We start from the raw sequence: 25434 nt of genomic DNA, 5'->3' as shown, positions 1-25434 counted from the left end.
TGGATAACCCCTTTAAAGCTAGGTTCATACTGCATTTTTGTTGTCCATTTAATATATTTGTTTTATGGGAAAAAAACCAGATACAAAAATGGTAAAAACAGGTCCAGTAGTATGTCATCTGTCGGGAGCCATTTTCCATTGACTTACATTAAAAAAAGAAATCATATCAAACCAGATCCTTTTTTTATTATAGCGTACACAAAAACATGGTCAGCCATGTTTTTCTGTATGTTAAAATTAAATATTTAACAGTGGATCCATTAAACTGACCACAGTGTAAACCCAGTAAGTGGTAATCTACATGATCAGCACTGGCATAAGACAGAAGTCTGCCTGTGCAATACCATGAACTCTAGTCTCTGTCATCATAAAACAATATATATATATATATATATATATATATATATATATATATATATATATATGTATAACTTTTCTTTTATCTGATGGCCTGTAAAAAATTCAAACCATTGTTAACAAATATATGTTCCTTAAAATTGCTCCATTCCCAGGCTTATAGCGCTTTTATACCTTGGTCTATGGGGCTGTTTGAGGTGTCATTTTTTGCGCCATGATGTGTTCTTTCTATCGGTACCTTGATTGCGCATATACGACTTTTTAATCGCTTTTTATTAATTTTTTTCTGGATTTGATACGACCAAAAATGCGCAATTTTGCACTTTGGGATTTATTTGCACTGACTTCATTTACCGTGCGAGATCAGTAATGTGATAAATTAATAGTTCGGGCTATTACGCACGCGGCGATACCAAACATGTTTATTTATTTATTTATTTACTTTTATTAAAAACATGGGAAAAGGGGGGTGATTCTGACTTTTATTAGGGGAGGGGGCTTTTTACTAATAATAACATTTTTTTTTTTTTTTTTTTACACTTATACTAGAAGCCCCCCTGGGGTTAGGGTTATTCCCCCTGGGGTTAGGGTTATTCCCCCTGGGGAACTTCTAGTATAAGTATACAGATCTCTCATTGAGATCTTTGCTGTATAGTTATACAGCAAAGATCAATGAGATCGGCACTCGGATGCTTTCAGCTGCTGCAGCCGAAAGCATCCGAGTGCCGAGCCGCGATCAGCGCCATTTTGGCGGAGACCCCGGTCGGCACCAGTCACGGAGATCGCTCCTCCGGGACAACGCTAGACACCAGGGAAGTGCTGCGTCTGGTAATTGGATGCAGCTATCATCTTTGACAGCTGCATCTGATTACTGTATTAGCGGGCACGGCGATCGGACCGTGCCCGCTAATACCCGTGGTCCCGGGCTACACGCGGCACCCAGGACCGCGACGGTTCAGAGCGTGGTCGCCGCGCGGCCCCGCTCTGAACACCTCTTGCGCGCGCATGACGTACTGGTACGTCATGCGTCCTTAAGAGGTTAAGGACACATTCAGGCAGCATTTGACTTCTGCTGCCTGAAGTTGGATGCAGCCCTTGGAGATCATGGAAAACACGGATACAGCCGGCTGTATCCATGTTTTCCTGGCAGCCCTAGGGCTGCATCCAACTTCTTAAAGGGAAACAATCAGAATGATTGTGACATAGCTCTCAGCGGCAAGAGATACACAATAAAACACAATATATCTCTATAGCAGTTCCCCTACCATACCAGCGGTGTCTGCAGCCTTATGTTTATATGGGCATTCAGGGTCGGGAGAGGGGCGGCAATGGAGCCCTGTCCATGACTAGTCACGCCTCTTTGCTTTTCAGCGCACTCTGCAGGGATGACTGAGAGGCAGAGAGACACCACTGGTATGGTGGGGGAGAAGCACAAGAGATCTATTGTGTGCTGATTGGTTTAAGGCCGTTGGAGTCAATTACCAAGTGTTTGGGTTAGGATGGACCTTGACACTTGGCTGCTTTGCTCATGACTAATCCTAATTCCTTCTGCCTCGAATACACAATGTAAGTATCTATAGAAAGTCCTTGCCAGTTGACCTATGTGTTGGTCCGGTTGCACGGATCCAAATTTGGCCTAATGTTCACAATATCTCCCAATCAAAAAGGAATTGATCCAGTAGTTAGATAAATTGAAAAACTGTATTGGAAATTTATTTAAAATCCAGACAACACTCCGATGTGCAATCCACCCATAGGAATCTCTTGACATGTTTCAAACACTTACAAGCTCTAGGTCACAGAATTTGAAGATTTGTTCTGTTATCCTATCCTGTTTTTATTCTTTTTATTCTAAGTATATGACCATTATCTTTAGTGATTCAGTCTAAAAACCTTTAAAATGTTACTAGCTGAAACCTATACCATTAAAGTATGATAAATGAGACCTAAATCTACATCCCAGGTATCTATGTATGGCCACAGCCTCTAGGTTGGCCAATATGTTCATGTCTCAGGGCTTCTTCTGAGATGTCCTGTACACCAACTCAGAACAGCAATGTCAGGGCTGACCCTAAGCACCTGTGGAGGCGACAAATGCAGAAGCCCAAGTGCTGCAGTCACCAATGGCAGCAACTGCATCATGGTATAAAAGTTTCAGGCTCCAAGCTGGCTGCAAAACACAATTGTTACACAGATGAGGGATGTACAGTATATTGTTTCTGTGTGGGACTCTAGGGATCTGCTGTGCTTTCAAGTCCTGCTGGCAAACACAGTCTTTAAATAGACCTAATGTAGTCATTATTAGACTACAGTCCATTGAACTCAGTGGGTCCACCAAGAGCACACCACAGTATATGTTGCCATATGTTTGTGACAGGTTGCTTATTTTATAATTTAATTTATTTTTAATAATGAATTGGCACAACTTGTCCAAAATAAAAATAATAATAAAAAAAAATTCCTCAGGTTCCCTAATGATAAAAAGTTTGGAAAATATTGATATAATATGGTTTGGAAAATTGTTAATTCCACCAAACCAACCTCCATCACATGATCTGGGTGTGACCAGTCCTGTAAACTGCAAAGGAAAAGTTACCAAATTGCATATAAATACCATCAATTAAATATGTATGACAATAATGACAAGTTTAAAAAAGTGACAGAAATATTCGCAAAATGTGCTTGTATGGCAATAGACAGTCATAGCCTGCGGCAATATATAGACGTTACAAGCTGAAGTCTTCTGTGTGTTACGGGGAAACATAAATCTTGTGATGACAGGTGTAATACAAGCTGCCTAGAGCCAGAGATCAGTTAATTCTATACATTTCAATGGGCATAGCATGCAAGAGAGAGTGAGGGTAAGTGGTAGACTGCTATAACAGTGTGGTAGTGCTGGATGGAAATGGAGAATGTTTCTCGTCAGTACGGATATATTGATAGTCAAAGGACAGAATCAGATCTTCCTTGACAACACACAGAATTCTAATGTTCATTTGCTCAGCAATTATCCCAATGATCTTTCTAAAAGGTTACAAATCTGATCTTATATTGTACTGATCTTTGCAGGTAGCTCCATATCTCAATTTCCTTTCAATGACTGCAGGACTGGCAAGAACACAAGACAGATTTGGCCATCTGTTAAGGCCCACTGAGCTCAGCGCCTATAGGGATGGGGGCAAACATGTTCTCTGATTATCAAGCCAATGTCAGAGTAGATATGGGACACACTGTGTTTTTTTCTCCTAAGAGGCAATGTACTGGTGTTCATTTCAGTTGGGCTACAAATGGGCAGCTCTGTACCATAATCAATAGTTTATGGCCTGCAACCATTATAGTCCCTTTTCTCCTAAAGTAATCTGTAACCACTGTTACCATATTAACAACTACTTGCCTCTTTTCTTTCAGGTTTGGCATCTCTAAGCCATTCATCATGCTCATCTGGTAAACATTGGTCTCGTAGGACTTAAAGGGTAACTGTCATTTAATCAAACTTTTAACATGTCATAGATACATATCAAATGTTCAAAATCTGGCTGTTTAGACCCCCACTGATGGGGAGAAGCACATGGCTAAGTGTTACTCTCTGTGTCATGGGGAGAACAGCAAGACAGGGAGAGAAGCACTCGGCCAAGTGTTTTTTTGGGGTTTGTTGTAGTGACTGGTGAAGGTCTGAACACTCAGTCCCAGATCATCAAATCTTTTGACATGTCAAATGTTTTGTTAAATGACAGTAGCGCTTTTGCTAAATATAACACCATCATTGCACTAGTAAGGGGGGAAGCTAGGTAAGGTAAGGGGAAGCTAGGTTTTCTTTTCTGAAGGATGTAAAGTAATAAAAAAAAAAAAGCTAATTACAAAAGCAGACATTTTTAACTCATAGACCCATGGTCCTCCATACACTTTAGAGAAAAGTCTGCAGACCTACCCGTTTTGGCAGGAGCAGCCAACTATCCTATGGGTATAGGAGCCTACCAGCTCTCCTCCAATAGATGATGTAGGAGTGTGTATGAGGGAGGTCTACAATATTTGCTATGGGATAAATGACAGTTATTGAGGGTGTATGTCCAATTTAAGGGCCCTATTACACACACAGATTTATCTGACAGATTCTTGAAGTTAAATCCAGGAATGGATTTGAAAAGAGGTAAAAATCTCAGTCTTTCCTTTATAACCTGTTCTTTGTTTATAATCTCTTCCTGGCTTTGGCTTCAATGATCTGTCAAATAAATCTGTGTGTGTAATAGGGCACTAAGATGTATAGTTATTTGGTCAGATGTCCCATGTGAATGCTTACAAATATATCTGAAAATATGATCTTTTTAGCTTAAAGGGGTTGGCCACTTTATAGTAAAATTGTATACAGTATTAGGCTGGGTTCACACTACGTATATTTCAGTTAGTATTGTGGTCCTCATACTGCAACCAAAACCAGGAGTGGATTAAAAACACAGAAAGGCTCTGTTCACACAATGGTGAAATTGAGTGGATGGCCGCCATATAACAGTAAATAACGGCCATTATTTCAATATAACAGCTGTTGTTTTAAAATAAGAGCAAATATTTGCCATTAAGGGTACAAACCCATTTGACGTATTTGCTGCGTGAATCAGTCTTAAAAATAAGCAGGCAAAACGCAGGTTGGCTTTATACAATTGTTCTGCGTTAAAATACGCAATTGCGTATTTTTGAAGCGTGAAGCTTGTTGTTAGCAAAGCATCAGTTGTTAACAACCTGTGCGAAAAACGCATGTAGCTTCACGCTTCAAAAATACGCAATTGCGTATTTTAACACAGAACAATTGTATAAAGCCAACCTGCGTTTTGCCTGCTTATTTTTAAGACTGATTCACGCAGCAAATACGTCAAGTGGGTTTGTACCCTAAATGGCGGCCATCCACTTAATTTCAACATTGTGTGAACAGAGCCTTTCTGTGTCTTAATCCACTCCTGGTTTTGGTTGCAATATGAGGACCACAATACTGACTGAAATATACGTAGTGTGAACCCAGCCTTAATAAGTGTACTCACTGCACTTATTAACAGCAGCTCCCTGAGTATCTCATAGAGCTAAAATCAGACTCCCCTCCTCCAGGCTGTCCTGCTCTGTGGTGATTCTGTCCATAAGATGGCTGACATGGAGTAGCATGTGACCATGCCCCACCCCCAGTGTCCACCACTGAGCCTGTATATGCCTATAGAGGACACAGGGGGCAGGGCATGGTCTCATGCTCCTCCATGTCGGCCATCTTATGGGCAGACTAACCACTAGCAGAGCAGCACAGCCTGGAGGAGCGGAGTCTGATTGTACGTACAGAGGGAGCTGTTTTCAGTGAGTGCAGTGAGTACACTTACTAATACTGTACACTGAGCAATTTTACTATAAAGTGGCCAACTCTTTTAAGGCCAACATCTAGGTCCATATCTATAATGGCAAGGCCCATGTAACAAGGTATCTATAGGCATTACATGGCTGTTAACTGATTACACACACATCAAGAGAGACATAAACCAAGAAGACTGATTTTTATCCAGTAGATGTTCAGGTTGATCGTCAAATGATACATAAATCATTCTACATTAAATGGGACCTCTTTGAGACAACCACACAACATTGCATTAATAAAAGGTCTTCTAAAGGGGTGGGCTACTTGAAGAATATGATCAAGATTTAAAGGATGTGTTTTTAGAATTAAAACTGTGTATAGCCCCGAATGTAGCCATAGGAATGCACAGATGTCAAAAGTTCCAACCACCAAAGCTTTTTTTTTTTTTTTTTTTTAACATGAAGAGCCTGCATGGTAGGATTGCTCTGACCATCTCTGCTTTTAAGATCAATCAGCCTGCTATCTCTTTTACTATAAGATCAGATTTATTCCTTTCCACTTAGGAAACCAGTCATTGGGATATTTTATGAAAATTGCTGGAGCAAAGCTTAGCTACCTGGCACAGGATAGCCTCCTTCTTGCTGGTCCTACTATGCTCCTGGGTGTTTTAGACAAGATTTAGACACGCATTCACTAGTTGAAAATTGCAATCAACAAAAGTTCAATATTTCAATCAAGTCCAATATTACGATATGTTGATTTAATGGGGGCGAAGGTGTCAGCAATCAGCCGAGGAGCAACACGCATCCTCACCTGATCGCATCTTTTGTGCCGCACTTAAATACATCATTATCAGCCGCACATCTCTCTCTGTAAACAGTGGATGTGCACCCGATAGCAATATAGTTAAATGAACACACAAACAATACAGTGATCATTTGTCCGGCCCAGCAAAGTTATTAATTGTGCCCTCTGAAGGCCCATTCTTTCACGGCCCCATATCAGTCTGTGTGAAAGGACCCTTTCTCCAAATCACAGAGGGCTTAGCCAGAGTACACCTTCTTTGTCAAACCCCAGAAGATCTCCCATTCGTTCATTAGCATTGCAGTGGCCACTTTAATGACCCCTGTTCATATGCACAGGTTGCACATATAGCATGTCGGTATAGTCGGTATATAGCTAATTTACATATAATTAGAAATTTCTTAATTAAATTTGGCTCCAACATTTCAAGAATAACAACTTAAAGGAGAATATAATTTTTTTCAGGGATCATTTTTCTTCTTTTTTTACAACTGTTCTTAGGCAGATGCTAAATAGGAAATAAACATATACTTACCTTCCCTATTTAATTCTCAAGGAGCTTCTGGTCCTGGTGATTAGCGTTACTATGATTGTGGTCATTATATGTAATTTCCTGCTCAGCCAATCAGTGGATGAGGCAAGACTGCAGCCACTGTTTGGCTGAGCAGACAATTGCATGTGCTGACTCGGAGCCCATGAGAAGAATGGTAGCTAGGAAGGTAGTATATGTTTTATTTCTATTTAGCACCTACATGAGCTCAGTTCTAAAAAAAAAAAAAAAAAAAAAAATAATCCTTGCTTAAAGGCGTTTACTATGCGTAACATTGATGGACTATCCTTAGAATATTTGTGATTTATAGTTCTTTAACATTATATTACCAATTAACTACTTAACTTTTCCTAGTACTAAAGGGTAAAGTCTCACTTTGTGGATGCCGCATGTGGACAGAACAACACTCACATTTAGGTGGACAATGAATGCACAATTTTACCAGTAGTATTATACTTTAACCAGCAAATATGTGTAAATAAGAAATAATTATTGCTGGTAATGTATCACACATTCATTTGCAGAAAGACTTTTATAAATTGTCAAACATCTAAGATGCAATAAAAAGATGCCATACATAATATACTTACGTGCGTTTAAATGCTGAGCGAATATCTATATCTCCAGCATTGCTGACCTCTAAATGGAGGGGAAAAAAATTAAAGGGATGTGTCATCAGAGAATGATCTATTGTTTAAAGTAGGTTTTTATGTAAAAAAATTCTTTAGAAATTTTTGGATTTTTTCTCTAATTTTCCAGTGACTCTAGCACAGACAGCAGTAATAATAATCAGCGCTCATTCCCCATTTATTATATAATCTGTATCAAGCATGCTTTGTTTGTGGCAGCAAGGGCTCAGAGTGAGGAGCGGTACCAAGGCTTGGAGTGCAGTTCCCAGCACAAACATTGGTGGCAGCAGAGAGGCCTGTGTCACCCTTAATGCTGCCAATCAATGCAAAATGTGTTTTAAATTAAATATATATATATATATATATATATATATATATATATATATACACTGTATATTAAGTTATATTAAAAATAATATAACTTTATTACAGCAATGTATTAAAAAAAAATATTCACCTGAGTACCCCTTTAAAATAACTCTAAAATAACCCTGAAAATCTGTTACAGTATTCTTGGCTGTAACATTTGAGTTTCCTCCAATTAAACGTATAGGCCAAGATTTATCAAAGGGTGTAAAATATAGACTGGTGTAAACTGCCCACAGCAACCAATCACAGTTTAGCTTTCATTTTACCAGAGCTGCAAGCTGAGCTGTGATTGGTTGCTGTGGGCAGTTTACACCAGTCTATATTTTACACCCTTTGATAAATCTCCCGCATAGATTTTGTTATTGTTATGTTTAATTGAGAACCAATTTCTGATAAATAGGAAAACATTTACCATTCACATTTAAATTAAAGTTGCAGCTGTCAAATTTGTCTTTACTGGATACTTCACATCTGTATCCTCCAGCATATGTGGTCTTGGCCTTGATAATATGAATCTCAAAAGTGTAAATCTGTAAGCACATATAACAAGAACTGTGTTAATCAGAGAGAAAATAAAATATTACATACTGCCCATTGTATTTAATGGGCTCTTTGGCTATTGCAGGTACAAATTGTAATTGTATTTCTAAACCAGATGACTCCTATACATTCTAGCAATTTATGGCCATGTTCCAGCAACGTTCTTTCCTGTCTGTGTTTCAAAAGAAAAAACTGTGCGTGAACTGTGTGTGAACAACTAGAAATTAACGTCCATTGTTTGCAAAGGAAAATAATTGTCATGATCATTATTTTGATGTCTGCGCAAACAACGTCCATTATTCAATACACTGTACATTGGGCGACCATTATTTCATTGACTTCAATACATTCTATTGACATCATTTAAAATGCTAAATAAACAGAAAAAGCAGATAGCCTATCAGTGATTAGGAAAACTAATACATGGATGGCAACGAAGCGAGTAGCTGATGGTTAGTGGGTAAAATCATTTCATAGAAGAAACTATTATCAACTTTGAAAGTTGAAAATTCCAAAAATACAGCACAAGAATGAGAGACAGAGTTTCTGCTGTACGGGGAGTAAAAATACGTAGATAGTAAAAATAAGTAGAAGAGCCTTGGCAACAGATCGAACAACCTTGTCACCATTCTATACTAACATGTTGCCCTGCTAACTTGCTTGTATGGATCACAGATGTAGTAACCAAAATAGCAAACCAAAATAGACTGATCTATTTTAAATGCATGCTATACGTAATACCAGTAAGTACAAGTCAAAAATGCAAAACGGCTTATTAGTCCAGTTGTGGTGTTCTATTCTGGGCAATAACCAACCCAAGTTGTGCGTTCATCTTGTCGTGTGCATGTTGTCCTTTCTGTAACCATGGTCCCTGAAACCAAAGCTAAGTGACCAAACAGTAATACATATTACATTGCAAGTATGCCTTGTGCGTTCATAGCATCCAATTACTGAGTACAGGAAACCCCCTTTAAAGAGGGCTTGTCCTATGTGTTTTATTGCATTCTCCTGCAATTAGAGAATCTTTTTTCAGAACTCTGTAATGTGCCGTTTCTCCGGAAATGCGTGAATAAATTCACAACTGGGTGGTACAATTCCCAATGTCAAAAGGGTTTGTCTTTACACTGTAGCGGATGGAGAGTATGTTGGGTCAAAGAGTTATTCCCTTTATGTAAAGGAATGAAATATTGCTAGGATCTCCTCAGAATAAGGGGTCCACAGCGGGTTTAACTCTGTGTCCATTTAAATGCTTTCCCTGCCCGGCAGTTCCATCCGTCCTTCTGTTCCATCCGTCCATCCTATTCACTTTAATCAGAATACAATTAAGTTTCGAGAACACAATTTGGCAGGGGCTCAACTGTGCAAGCAAATAGGAGTAAGAGGACTAAGAGGAATACTGAAGGAATAACACATAGCGGTAAGATGCTCCCAAATTGCTATCTTATATAGAATACAAATAGTCAACCCCTCTATTTTCTGTCATCCATAGTAAAATGTATAGCTTCCTCTACCTTAGTGTTGCGGTCATATGTTTCAGAGATCTGCAAGTGTTTGCCCTGTTTGCTGGATAGGTCCATCCATTTGCCCTTGAACCATTTTACCACTGGTTTCTTCATCAGGTTGGCACCACTAACTCTTGCTGTGAATTTTATATTTGCACCTAAGGTATAAAATAAAAGGAGTTTTATTAGAAGCAATCCATTTCCTTTGCATTATATAATACTCTCGGGACGCAGCAATAATAAGATACTGACCAACAGCAACTTCTCCATCAACAGGTCTCTCCAAGAACAGCCCAATGTCATCTTTAGGAGCCTCTGGGGGTGGTGCAGGAACTATGAGATTGTAAAGAGATTAAAACACAGGCATAAATCTTTTAACGTCTTGGATTTGCATAGAAATGATCGTCCTACAATGATGATCCTAATGCAAAAGTGCTTAGGTATCTGGGTCAGTGGCAGGAGAAGCTTTACACTTGCATTAGCATAGTTTATCGAGATTTTAGAAGATCTAAGTAATCATAATCTGATCCTAAGACCAACTAGGAGCATCTTAGAAATAGTAGGACCCCCCTCCCATTGTCCTGGCAAAATCAGGACTGTTGGTATAAACAACAGGCAAACCTACACAGGGCCTTTTGGACTGAACAGACCGTGTGCACATGGGAAGACCTGCTGTATGTTTATCAATTTGGGTGTAGGAACCCACTGCAGGTATGATTTCAAGAAATCACCATATACCTGGAGTCAGCGATTATTGCTTCTTGCCTTCTCAACAGTGCATGTTTATGCAAAAAGCAGCATAGTAGTTAATATGGTTGAACCTTCTGAAAGAAGCTTTAAGCCGGAGCTACAAGGGTATTTCTATCTGCGTGACCAATAATCACCAGATCACACTACCTGCTGTGAGACACCTTCCCTCAAACAGTCCCATGACCATCACCTTGTGGCCCTAGCCTTAGCCAGATCATACTTTGTTTCTAAGTATGCATTTTGAATAGTTCCCATTGTTTCATCCCCCTTCCCACATGCACATAACATACGTATAGGTATAATTACCATCTGCAGGTGGGGCATCTTTCTTCTCTTCTTCTACAGCAGGTGCTGGGGCTTCTTGAGCAGGAGCAGCAGGTGCTGGAGCTTCTGGAGCTGGAGCAGCAGGTGCTGGAGCTTCTGGAGCAGGAGCCGGAGCAGCAGGAGCCGGAGCAGCAGGGGCTGGAGCTGCTTTGGCTTTGCCTTTCACTACAGGTTTTATAGTAATGTCAGTTTGTTACAACAGAAATATTTCCATTTCTATAAAATTATATATTATATATATATTTTTTTGTCTTTTACCCTCATAGCTTTTGTCTTTTACCCTCAACTTAAAAAGTTTCATTGCAATAAAAAAAAACCTGGTAGAACCAATGTAAATGCAAACTATGGTTCATGATTAATGAAAGGTTACAGGTGCATTACATTTGTGTTACCATATCCAGAGCACATTAACAGCCATGCTGTTAGATGGAGGTTGCAAGAAACATGCAGGTTATCAATATATAGATGCACATGGTGAAAAAAATAATAATATATCTAATAAAATAAATAATAATAATAATAATAAAATAAAAAAATATGAAGGTTCAGGAACTCAAGGCGAAAGTAGCAGTGGTACATTGCTTTTCTGTTTTTACTATGAATAGACTGGTGCCAGCATGGGTATGCCAGTGCTGCAGTCCTTTTTTGAACAGTGGCCCAGTTGCCACATGCTGCGCTGGTCTATTATCGAGCATCTGCCTGGCCTGAAGCCTTGGAGGTGGGCCGGCCCATGCCCAGAGGGAGGAAACCACCCTCCCCTCTATGATGTGGCTTCTCCCACTGGTGGTGGACCGTCTATGCTACCTATAGCTACACCCCTTTTTCTGAATTAATTTAATCAGTATGAAACATTTTGTAATGAAAGTGATTGTTTGGCCAGCAGTCTCCCATCCTCCCCATGCACAGGAATGCTCAGCATCGCTGAGCATTCTCGTGTTTTCTATGGGGAGGGGTACACCACAGCCAGAGTGCTCTGGCAGTGGCAGTAATTTTCCTTCAAGCCTGATCCCTATCTCTACTGTCACAATCTGTTGGTGGAGTGTCTGGAGAGCCCCATACACCTTAGAACCCCTAGAAACCACTTTAATGTCAGTAATTAAATAAAGCCATATGTCTTTGCATAGGGTACTCTGATACATTCAACAAATAACAAATTTTAAATGTAGCCGAGAGGCATTAGTGTCAGCCATAGGTGTGAGGTGCAGCCGCTCCTTTCTCTCCATGTCCATATTTTACTTTTCTCCCTTTTCTGAGTGGCTAGCACTCCTCCTGGTAAAATTCATGTGACCCCAATTAGCGGGAAGCACCTGTGCACACTTGGTATGTACCTCCTATTTCTCCCATTCTACCTCTGGTGCAGTGGAGAGTGGTAAGAGCTTGTTCACACTTGTGTTGCTTGGCGGCCGCTTTCTCCGCCAGCGGCGCCTGCTGGGTTTGGGGGGGCCCTTGGGGTTTGGTCCTGTCACAGTGAGGTTGCAGGGCCATTCCAAGGCTTCCCTTCCCTGCTTGCGCTCGCTTTGTGGGGTTGACGGTTGCCAACCGACACAGTATTGATTTAGTGTAGGGACTCATGTGGGCCAGGGGACCTGCACGTGGTACATGAGGCAATATGGTTTGATCAAATTATATACCAACATCCTGGCATTGGTTTTTAAATGTAGCCGAGAGTCATTAGTGTCAGCCATAGGTGTGAGGTGCAGCAGCTCCTTTCTCTCCATGTCCATAATCAACAAATTATTGTTCCTTTGGATCTCATACAGGACTTTTAATGTTCCAACCTGGATACAGAAGAATTGAACCTGCTATTATGTTTCCATAGGGCCCAGGATGCTGAAGGAGGGGGTAGTTTTTTTTAGTGCCGAATTAATGAAGAGGGGCAGGTGAATTGGTGTTCAAGGGCGGTATTACACCCCAGTGCATCGAAGTAATTATAAAACAGAGGACTGCAGGGATGATGGTGCTGAGATGAAGCTTAGAAAACTATCTTCTCTCTCAACGTCTCCTGCTCTACAGGAATGTAAAAGCAAGTTACAGTCTTCTAACCTGCTGTTAGTTTCCCTTTAAACTGAATCTAATAGGGACTAGACAACAAATGTTGGCAGAGGAATTGACTGGAATGGCTCTTTAACTCCCAGAATAGTGGCTTTATCAGGAACAATGAGTATTTCCTCCAGTAAGAATGAATCATGGAAATACCATGTAACTTTAGTGTTCTCTGAATCTCAAAATAATGTTTAACCCTATCAATTGTTTCAGTAATAAACATAGCATATACACATTACTCCGGATGAAGACATCTGAGATAAGTCATCCTATGTCTCCTTGACAGCTGCACAGGAGCTAAAGATGGTCAAGGGTCATAAACACATGGACTGAAATGTTAATTTTATTGTGATACATCTCAGGATAGGTTTGCAGTTCGAAAGAGAATACAGAGCGTGTAAATCCTACAAGTTATTACTTACAGGTTTAGCATTTACCCACTGGGCCAAGGAAGATAGAACTAAAAGTCTTTTATTGCTCAATTATACATAAACATGATATTCTATGTGGAATATATCTTTGGTATCAGTAAAGGAAGAGGAAGTTGGAACAGAGCAATGGTCTGCAGATTTCTAGAAGAGTTTCTAAGCTTATACACATATTAATAGCATAGAAAGTAAAAGGAATACTTTACAAAAGAGGAACATCAAGATTCTGATGGGGCAAGCAATTTTTGGGTTGATGTGTTCAGTTCCTGTTAGGAAAAATAATCTTCTGCCCTTACCCGTTTACTTCATCTTCGCTTCATTTGGATAAGCTATATTAGGGCTGCCTTCTCCAGATAGAAGAAGATTGTCAGCAGAAGAAGACCACCTGGTCTATCTAGTCTGCCCTCATTTCTTTTTTATTTTTATCCTAGGATGGCTATATGTTTATCCCAGGCATGTTTACATTCACTTCAGTATTGTACCGGTCTCCCAATGACGAGAACTTTTAGTGTCCGGGTGCGACAATAACCTTGATACCCAGTATAGTAGGCCACTAATATCAGATATTCATCCAAAGTCAACTGAATTATTAGGCACAGAATTTTTTAATGTGTGTGAAGTAATGGTTTCCATTAGAACCCAAGCCTTACAAGTCAGATTTTAGGCTATTTATAGGGCCAGGGCGACCGTTTGGATATACAGTAGGACACATAGGGGTATATTTACAAAGACTGGCATACTCATACGCCAGTCCTAATTTAGTTCCTGTCCCCTTTTCCCTGGCCGGATTCAATAAGAGGGGCATGCCTCTCGGTAAAGTCAGCAGACCCTGCACCCCGCGCAACAAATCTGCACCTGCTTCCAGTATCATGAGTTTTTGTGTTTCTTAGCACTGCTGCAAGGCAATATACAGCAAAGGAGCCAATGTATCCTTAAAAACTGTTGAAAGTAAAATCAGCCTTTTGCCAGGGATTCCAAGAGATACTGCAGAGCACAAAACGTATGGTGTATTCTACAAATACTGACATAGACCAGTGTAATCACGCTGCTATCCATCTTAGACAAGGTACATCTGTTAAACATCAGGTTTCAGCTACACATTAGGCTCCGTTCACACGGAGTAAAACTGGCGGAGAATTCTGCCGCGAAATCCCGCCAGCCTCCGTGTCATAATGACAATCTATGGGAGGCTTGCGCACCTCCTCTCTCTGTGGCTTGCGCGAGCCTCCCATAGACTGTCATTATGACATGGAGGTTGGCAGGATTCCGCCACAGAATTCCGCCAGTTTTACTCCTTGTGAATGGAGCCTTTGAAGGTAAAGCTATTGCAAAGAAGTCATGTGATTTATCAGGGACTGCTGACTACATGCTTCTGTTGTGCTTCTGTCCTGATCACAGAGTACTAATTATTCATAACATCAAGCTTAAAGAGAACCAATCAGCACAATTGTGATGGTATGGTTCCCAGCACCAGAGTATATAGCTACTGTGCAGCTCGTAAAGTACACCAGCAGTAGCTGTACAAAGCAGAAAAAGATCCTTTATTATGCGGTGCATGGGAGGCAGAGTGGTGGCAACTAGTCATATGGGCCGGGAGCTGTCTGTGACTAGTCTGAATTATTGACAGATAAAGAGGCCATTCACGGACCTCTCTGCCTGTCAATCTTTCCCACACTGGACGATAGCAGGCAGAGAGCTGTGAATAGTCACAAATGACTTCCCATCCAGATAACTAGTTGCCACCCCTCTCCCGGCCTTGCCCGACATAATAAAACTTCTTTTTCTGCTTTGTACAGCTACTGGTGGTATACTCTGCCAGCTGCACATTAGCTGTATACTTTGGTGCTGGGAACCATATCAGCACAATTATGCTTATGGGTTCCCTCTAAAATGATGGTCAGATGAAAACCTCTTTTCCTAAGATGGGGTTTGGTACTTGGAACACTCTGCTTACTTTTTTAACTTTTAAGACCACGTTCACACAACGTGAGACACTGGCCATTCTGTGACCCGTCCGCGTCACAGAATGGCCGGAGTCAGTGGAGTTTATCCCGGACAGTTCTGCAGTACTGGCTGGGATAAACTTCATTTCTATTAAATTGGGATGTGGGCACATCTGTGTGTGCCTGCATTCCAATTCAACATTGCACACAATGGAAAGTGCGGCCAAAGCTTCAATGAATAGCGGCTGCACAAAACTGACATGTCAGTTTTTCATTTGACCGGTTGGAATCTCGTCCAGAGTGTATACTACGTGTATACACTCCGGCCAGTATTCCTCTGACTTCTATGCAATGTATCTTTTGTATTAATCGCGGCTATTGTTGCAAATGGGCAACAATGGCCATGATTGATACTAAAGATACGTTATGTGAACGTGGCCTAATACTGTATCTATGTCACATCTTATGTCACATTACTAATTTATTGACTAGGTTGCATGGAGATGAGGAAAAAGGAAATGGTACAGGAGCTCACAACATGCCATGACAAGTTTGCCCCTGTACTATGCCTGCACTTTTTAAACCACTTATAGTACTTATAGCAGTTTCCAGAGTGTCATAGTAACTCTAAAAATGGCAAACCCAACAATACCCCATAGTGCCATCCTAATTGTGAAACACAATATGCTGCCAAATGTTCCATGCACTTACATTAACCTTTTCTCTATTGTCAGTTGTCAGGATGTTACAAGTGGGTAGCATGTCAGTGGTTGTTGTTGTAATTTCCCCTTCCTGTACTTTTCTTATTTAGAGATTGGTACAGGAGAGAGATGCTGTACAACAGAAGAACATGTTACGACAGTAAGTTGGTTACTGTAGAGTTACATTCACTTGGCCTCTGTGTGTGAATACACTCAAATTAGCAGTTGTGCCCAAAAGTGACCATAGCATGTAGTTAACATCATAAAAAAGTTTAAAAAAAAAAAAAAAAAAAATAAAATATATATATATATATATAATATGTCTATAGGATAGATACACACTAGCTCTAATAATACCATAACATACTAACATTAAAAAAGAGCATACAATGCAAACAACCAATATATCTTTTGTACAGGACTGGATGTGGGTTGATGAGTTCCTACCTGCTTCCTTTACTTTGAGTTCAAACTTGACTTTTGAGGTCCCAGCAATGACGGCATAGACGACTTCATCCTCTGCGCTAGCATTGTTGATGGTCAAAGAGTGGCTGTTTCCATCAGACTTGATGATATATTTTTCACTAGCAGCGATGTCTACATTATTTTTCTGCCACCTCACCTTAAGACCAGCTTTCTCTACCTCAGCCTCAAAGGTAATGGAATCTCCCACCACAACCTCTGAAGATTTTGGCTTCTTGGTAAAAGCTGTGCACAAAAGTGAGCAAAAGTAGTGGAATAATACTCTAGAGCCATAAAGAAACAATTACATTTAATAGAAAAACTTTGGGAACTAGTTGGGATTATCATGAATGTACTAATCATCATCTTGACTTGCAAGTTAAGATCCAGCAAAGTAAACCATCAAATCTGAGGCAAATATAATATTTATATAGTAGGGATGAGCAAACTTTTGAAAAGTTCGGTTCGGTTCGATCAGGTGAACTTTTGTGAAGTTTGGATTCGTATGAACCGAACCTAAAACAAACCTTGCTATAACGGCAGAATAATTGCAGCTACAATAGTGGGAGTCTGATAGGGTATAGTTTTGTTTAGTTGCAGTTGCTATTACAAAGAAAAAAGTGGAAAAAATCAAAGTGCAAAAATAGTGACAAAAAATTAGCCAAGGTGTAAGTGAATACACGGGACATAGGACACAAAGTTCCTTGGACCCAGTAGGGTGGAAAACAGACTTTGACAGTGGAACCAGCAGCAGTAATAGTACTGTATTGGACCAAGTATGGTTGAGAACAGACAATTGACGGAGGAGGAGGCAGCAGCACTTGATTGCACCCAGGCTAGTATAGTTGAGAAGAGAATATTGGAGGAGGTGGCACCACTTCATTGCACCCAGGCCAGTATGGTTGAGAACAGACAATTGACGGAGGAGGAGGATGTTCAGCCTTGGAGTGGTGGCCTGGAAATCCTTGCTGATGATGTTGTTCAGCGCACTTTCCAGAACACGGATAAGTGGGATGATGTCAATAATCGCAAAGTCATGCCTGCTTACAAACAGAGTCACGTCCTCAAAAGGGATCAACAATTGGCAGGAAATGTTCAAAGAAACCTGTGCACTATGAGGTTTATCACATGTGCCATACAAGGTGTATGACTTAGCCCTCCCTGCTACACTTCAGAGACAATGTTCCTCCCATTGTCGTCTAAAACATTTCCCACCGTTAGTTGACGTGGGGTCAGCCATTCATATATATCCTCCCTGATGGTCTGGAGGAGCTCCTGCCCACTGTGGCTCCGTTCACCCAGGCTTACCAAATGGAGGACAGCCTGAGATCGCCAGTCCTGACATCGTTGGTAAGACACCGGGGCAGGTTGGACTGCAGTCAAAGTGGCGGATGATTGCAAGGTGGTGGAGGCAGAACAGGTGCAGAACTGGCCCCCTAAAGCACCGGGGAGGTGACAGTGGCAAGAATGGGCCAACTTCCTAATGGTCTTCTGGAAGGATGTTCACTCAATGGGCACTAACAGACATGTACTGCCCTTGCCAATAATTAAAGGACCAGACATAACCCCCTGGGTGCGCAGTCTTGGACACCAAGAATCCCATTTTTCTACACAACTGTGCAGTGATGGGACAGCTGATGGGACTTTTTTTTTTTTTTTTTTGCTGGGACAGTGATGGGACTTTTTTTAACGTTTTTTTTTTTAAACTTTTTTTGTTGCGGCTAAACAGGGTTCTCCTATTTTGTTTTTTGAAGCTTTCTTGTAAAGATATAAACTGAGAGATTTTCACTTAATAAAGTAGATCAGCTTGAACACTGAAGTTGCTTTCATGTGTCTTGGTTGATACTCACAGACAGCTGTCACATTACATTTTTGATTAGGCAGCACCCAGGTATATCTGAGGAGACTAATTTAAGGTCTCACCCTAACAGGGGTGATGTCACACATCTTGATATTCACAGAAAACCAGGATACGAGGGATTATAGGAGTAATAATCCCTTGTATCCTGATCTATTCTGTGATTTTATTTGTTATTGTTATTTTAACCAGATTCGTTACAAACTTTCGTAAGTTTTGTAACGAATCTGGTTTGTTACGGTTCAGTTCGCTCATCCCTAATATATAGCATATAATACAGTGGACAATGGAAAAAATATTTCAGAGCTTTATACACAAAGGCACATGTACCATAGAGAAAAAGTTGGAGGCCCAGTCATGTTCGGTCCCATCCCTGTTGGAGAGAACCCATACAGGACGTCCCTTCAAAGGCGACCTATACTGTTAGCAATATATAAACAATGGGTCGAGACTTGGCTCAAGGTTGAAAAAAGAGCATAGACCAGAAAAAGAAAAAAGGAAAAAAACTCCAGGCCCTTCCTATCTGGGAGGTGAAACACAACATCATAATGGAGAGCCTCTTCATTGTGGTGCCTTGTCTTTTCTATGTATTGTTTTGGTCACATGTGACTGGTACAGTGGTCACATGTGATGATATGTCATAGCTAAAGGCTTGGTATACTGAGACATACATGTCACAATAAGAGTTCTAGGGAAAGTGGAAAATCTGAAATAAAATCCCCATCAAAGTCAGTATAATTTCAGCAAATTTTCTGGTGAATCTCCCTTTGGATTATAAGTAATATTTTTGTGTACATCTGACCTGCAGTTACATACCCCTAGGTATTGCAGAATGGTAGAATGGTCACGTAAAGAATGGAAACAATAGGGTGATACCCGTACCAGTAAAACCTTGCTGTGATGCAGCTTTGTTTAAGCCATGGTCTGTACCGGGTGGGGGCACCGATTGATATCAATGGGAGGTTCAGAGTGTAGCCACCTAGAAATGTAGTGACACGTCCCTTTTTTTTGCATAGGTCCTAATCTCCCATTGGGGTTTTTAAGGTGACACTGCATACTTTCTACACCATCCCTAAGGCTCCTGTTGCACAAAATTGAGTTTATCGTAAAAAAAAAAACACTAGACAAATGAATACAGACAACTACAACCCACAAAAAGAATACATATCTATACCAGTAGCAGGGGCGTAACTACCACTATAGCAGCCATACGACTTCACTTGACCATTTAGTGGTCAGTCGGGGGGGGGGGGGGGTTGGCCCAATCAAAAGTTTGCTATGGGGCCCAGCCATTTCTAGTTACGCCCCTGACCAGTAGTGGTGATGAAACTGTTAAAGCCTGTGGAGAGTAAGATGAAATATCTCCCAGATCTGACCAACAACAACCACAGGGAGTTTTCTTTTGTCTTTGAATAGTATTTTAATAACTCATTTCATCTCATAAGGTCCCCAGACTCTCTATTTGTCACTGTATGTTCCTGCATGTGTGGTGTCCCACCACGGGTGTTCTTTTCTCCTGTGCACCTGTCACAAAAGCTTCTTACTCCAGGTTAAGTGGTGTAGCAGTGCACTTTAAAGTTTCACCACTATATGTCAGAATTTTCTATATGTGTGCTCTTATGTGTTGCACAGCTGAAGTTAGGAATGGGTTACTGTTTTATATCTACCATGTGCTTTCGCTGACCTATAGGAGATGCTCTCCACTTCTAACCTATCTCTTCTTTTCTTTTTCTTGCACACATTCCTTTCCACCACTGACAGGGTACCTTACTTAGCCCCTGTAGGAAGTTGCTTGGTGGGAGGAGGTGTAGCGTCAGTTCTTACTCAGATTCTCGTGGGAGAAGGACACACAGAGCAGCCATCCCTGCTGTAGCTAAGCCAGGGCCTAGCTCTGCCAGGACCCTCATGTGGGACAAGTCCGTGCAGTTCAGTCTAGTCTGGTTTAGTCTAAGACACGTGTGTATACAGGTGCAGCTAGAGACAACCAGTTCTTTCAGTATTCCTACTACATCTAATATGCAGTGCTAAACATTACCAAGGGAGAAAAATCTAGGAACATCCTAGCCCACGCCGTGAACCAGTCTAAAAAGTGCAGGACAGTATCCTGATATACAAGAGGAACTAGCCTGGATAGGACAAAGCTACCAGAAGGTCTACGCATCCTATCTCGCAGTGCAGGTAACTGGGACAGCCCCGGAAGCTTAGCTTCACCCAGGTAACCAAGGCTGGGGCTTGTATCACCCTAGGACAAAGAGTCACTCTACTCTACTCTACTTCTTTAAGCATCTCCTCAGCACGAACCAGTTCAAGCACTAAAGTCTGCGTAAAGATTTATCTACTGCTGCCAAAGAGTACTGCACTACTAAGAAACTGTACAGTAAAGTTGTTATATTTTTATATCACTGGGACTCAGTCACCCTTTCCTCCACACCAGCACCTATACACACTAACCACACACCTTGGGTTATTTTTCCCCTTTCTGTGGGTGGCAGTACTGATAGTCTGGGTGGGTCAATTGCCACTCAGGACTACCGTGACAAGAGCCCAAGGGACCCACTACAACCTGGCAGGTCACGGACCATTTCTGGGGAGTGCAGCTAGCCACAACATAAAGCAGGTACCAACATCACACCTGTGTGCTGGACAAGCACTGGTGTCACAACTATACCATCTCTGGCTGAGCTGTACAGTAGCACTGATAGCGACCATCCATCAGAACCATATACCACAAGCGAGGCCCCAAAGTAATCCACACATGTAACATCTTATCAAAAGAAAAATGTATATTCCGTATTGTTACTACAGGAGACCTCTATTAAATGATTGACCTAAAATACATGGCCCTCCTTTTAGTCTGTGACTAAGACTTAACCTTTTTTTGAGAAGTTCTGATAAGCCACTGAAACTATACAACTATACAGGGCCATTCTAATAGTGCTAGATCAACAAGTGCTCCAGAATTTCATCCCTGCTTATGGCATCATTAGTTGCAAAATAATCTTATTTACTGGCCTGATTTTCAATTATGACTAATTACACTAAAATAAATTAAAGTTATTAGTTTTTGGTATCTATGAGCCGAGTCAAAGGTGGGCTGTCCATTTAGGCACTGGGGCAGGGCCTGAGGAGCCATAGTCAAAGTGGGTAGTGGTGCTCAGCCAAATGCTCCACTGATTACCTTTAGGGTCTTTTAAAAAAAAAAAGTACTATGATAGGTGGTAAGAAGTTCCTGACCTTTATAGCTTAGAGACCCAAACCATTTTAGCCCACTCTGAGATCAGTTCTGGATCAGAAGGACTCACTTCTGGGAAATTTCTATAGTAATCACAGTACAGTATGTACATGGTTTAACATCTAAAATTCATATATACTTAATTATATGCATTGATGTTCATTATGTCTATGGTTCTAACCTGAACTTTTAAATGAGGAGGCCTAGATCACTGACAGTGTGACAAAACTTCAATGCATATGGTCGTATGACAGCTCTATGCAGCTGTATATTTAGTGACAAGGACAGGTTTAGATCACCTTCCCAGTGATTGATTGAATTCATACCTCTGCCAGCTTCAGCACTGAGCTCGACTATGTTCATATATAGAGATCCTAATATATGCACTTTGTTAATATATCCCAGGCAAATAAGAATCCCAACTCTCAATTAAGAGCCATAATTTCCCCCAAAAAACATTTCATAAAATACTAAAAGGATTTATAAGAATCAAATACATACTAGTAATGCAACATATTACAATCATAAAAAAACACTGATATCTGTTCTCTAGATGACAATCAAACCATTTAATGGAGGGCAGGGATTGGATTAAATAACTTCTAATCTGAATGGCCAAGTCTAGAAGCTAAGATATACAGTAACAAAAATAGTCAAAAATACCTAAAAAGATGAGCAATTTACAGGTTCTGTTCACACCTGTGTAATGGCCTCTAGACAGCTATTATGATCTGAATCCCAATGAATTATGATGGACCCCATTTACTTGTCACCAATACCCTTAAACACTGAAGAAAATGTCCAAAAATATAGTCAACCACTACCAGCAACAGTTTCCTATTGTGTATTAATATAATTCATGTTGTGAACTATATAGCAGTGTTACTTATTGATAAACTTTATAAAGTAGAAGGGAGATATAACTGGATCCATGTTTGTGGAATAATGACTGCCACCGACTCTTTGATATTTCTCCCCCAAACAGTCCACCCTAACAGAAAAAAATGTTTTAGGCTATGTTCACACTACGTAAAACAACAGCCGTAGTCCTCGCCAAAAAACTACGGCCGTTGTTTTGAAGTTTATAAACTTGGCTGGAATATATACGAACTACGGTCGTACAATGCACACTACGTATCAGACAATGGCCGTTGTTTATACGGACCAGTGAAAAATGAACATGTCAATTATTTCCGGCCGCTAATGCTCCAACAATGGCCGTGGATTTCAATGCAGCCGCGAACGTAAAACTTATATCTGCCGAATTAAACTTGATTTTAATGTAAAAAATGTTTCTCTGAGTGGTTTCTCTGGCTGGGCGCAGTATTTAAAGTAAATGACCTGTGTCAGCCCGCTTAGAAACATGTTAGGAAGCAAATTTAAACAACGGCCGTAGTTTCACGACTAGCCCGTATGCTCGTATTTCTATGGCCGTAGTTTCAGACGTACGTGTCCGGCCGGGTGAAAACAATGGCCGTTAATTTACGCTGTGTGAATATAGCCTTATACTTAAAAAAGCACCTATAATGGGTTTCTTCATAATATTACAATCAGATCATCCAGTTGTCACATGCTGACAAATCCAAATTTTATGACTCTATATTGAACAACCCCATTTATTCCTACGCAAATTTCACTTTTTTATAGTTGCTTATACCCACCTAATGTTAGCAGTTAACCCTAAGATTGGGAATAATCTCCTATAATTAATGTAAAACCATGCTTCTTTCAACACATTATATGGATATAAATATACAGTACATGTACAAAATCGAAATGTATCCAGGTCATCAAAGTCATGGGAAGGTCACTCATCCTACCAAAGTACAGACCAGTGAGTCTCATTAAATCTGCATCCTCAAAAGCCAAGATGCTTTGATATCCCATGCATAAGATCCCATGCATTACTTCTACATGCTTCTCCCTTGTCATGTTTTCACCTCCCCACATGTCCCATATACCTGTTTTCTTAACAGGCTCAGGCATCCTGGCTCAGCCTGGGAAAAAAAGTCCCACAAGAAGTATGCAAGCTGCAGGAGAACTAATCCAGCCTGTGGTCGAGACCGGTATGGAGCTGCTGGATTCTCCAGTCCCCCTTTAAAAAGTAAGATAAGAAAAAACCCTCAGTGCTCCACCCCCCCAAACACTCTCTCCTGTTGTCACACAGTGCTGTCACCTTCCAGCCTGCAGACCTCACTTGACAGGACATATCAGCTGTGATATATATAGCAAAGCTGCCAGTGCCTTGTTGTTTGCCCTATGATCCTGGTGGTTTTGCACTGGTTTGATGTTTATGCCAGACAGTGCTCTTGCCAAGCCCAGTTACTTGCCCAATGGCAGGCAGCGCATATTTCGCCAGGATTACTGTGAGCTCCGCTGCACTATTAGCAGTGTCACTAGAAAGTTCTCTATACTAGTGATTGAAGTGGACTTGTTGAAAGCTCCTGTCATTTGCAGCTGACCTTGTAAACAGACATGATAGGTATAGAGCGTGTATAGACATTTCAAGACGGGCCAGGCAAGACAGAAATAGTTAAGGTCCCATGTGCTGCCATTTTGCTGTTCTATCCTAGCAAGCATACTGTAGATGTATGGAAGAAGAGTGTCAGCAGTAAAAGACCACTGGGTCCATCTAATCTGTCCTTTTATTATTACCACTCTTATTATATTAGCATCAATATATATTTATCCCAGGCAGGTTTACATACTGTTATTGTAGATTTACCAACCACATCTTCTGGAAGTTTGTTCCAAGCATCTTCTACACTTTTAGTAAAGTGATAGTTTCTCACGTTGCTTCGGATCTTTCCCCCAAGTAATCTTATTCTGTGTCCTTTTGTTCAATTTTTTTTTTATTAGAAACACTTCTCTCCTGAACCTTATTTAGTCCTTTAACATATTTGAACATTTCTATAATTTTCCCCTTTCTGTCCTCCAGACTATACAGATTCAAATCCTTAAGTATTTCCTGATATGTTTTATGCCTGACACCATTTTTGTCACTGTCTTTGGATCTGCTCTATTTTATCAATATGTTTTTGTAGGTGAGGCCTCCAGAATTGGACACAGTGTTCCAGATGTGGTCTCACTGGAGCTCTATACAGCGGGATCACAATCTCCTTCTTCCTACAGGTTAAACCTCTAGCGATACAGCCCAGAATACGATTTGCTTTCCCCACTGCCTGGCTGCACTTTTGACTCATTTTAAGTCAAAAATCACTACCCCTAAATCCTTCTCTTCTAAAGTCTTTGCCAACATAGAACTGCCGATATGATTTGCGAATAGATTAATCCTCCTCCCCAAGTGCATTTTTTTACATTTAGAAACATTTAACTTCAATTTCCACTGTTTGGACCACGTATCTAGCAAAGCTAAATAATTTTCCATATTACTGACACCTCCAGGAATATCAACCCTATTGCCCACTTTTGTGTCATCAGCAAGCAGAAAACCTTGTCTACCAAACCTTCTCCTATGTCACAAACATATTAAAAAGAATTAGACCCGAAACAGACCCTTCATATTAACAGTGTCTACTCGTAATATACACCATTAACAATGACCCTCCGGTATCTATCCTTTAGCATTCTGGATCCTTCAGCATCCGAATCTGAA

At 40.6% G+C, this 25434-nt stretch overlaps 1 protein-coding gene across 1 annotated transcript in view; it reads right to left on the bottom strand.

Annotated features, from left to right (window-relative positions):
- The window catches only part of MYBPC3 (myosin binding protein C3), an 88834-nt gene extending 64958 nt beyond the window's left edge, over window positions 1-23876 (bottom strand). Inside the window, exons 1-6 of the mRNA XM_069965842.1 lie at window positions 23780-23876; window positions 11134-11316; window positions 10330-10410; window positions 10087-10235; window positions 8448-8565; window positions 7628-7676 (exon numbers count right to left, since the gene is read on the bottom strand). Coding sequence (XP_069821943.1) covers window positions 7628-7676; window positions 8448-8565; window positions 10087-10235; window positions 10330-10410; window positions 11134-11316; window positions 23780-23804 — 605 coding nt within the window. The 5' untranslated portion in view covers window positions 23805-23876. The remainder of the gene's footprint in view (window positions 1-7627; window positions 7677-8447; window positions 8566-10086; window positions 10236-10329; window positions 10411-11133; window positions 11317-23779) is intronic.
- Window positions 23877-25434: the final 1558 nt, after the last annotated feature.

The sequence above is a fragment of the Dendropsophus ebraccatus genome, chromosome 4 (genome assembly GCF_027789765.1).
Source record: "Dendropsophus ebraccatus isolate aDenEbr1 chromosome 4, aDenEbr1.pat, whole genome shotgun sequence".
Lineage (NCBI taxonomy): Eukaryota > Metazoa > Chordata > Amphibia > Anura > Hylidae > Dendropsophus > Dendropsophus ebraccatus.
Note: the sequence above shows the minus strand (reverse complement) of the source record. Positions and strands in the feature narration are given on the sequence as shown.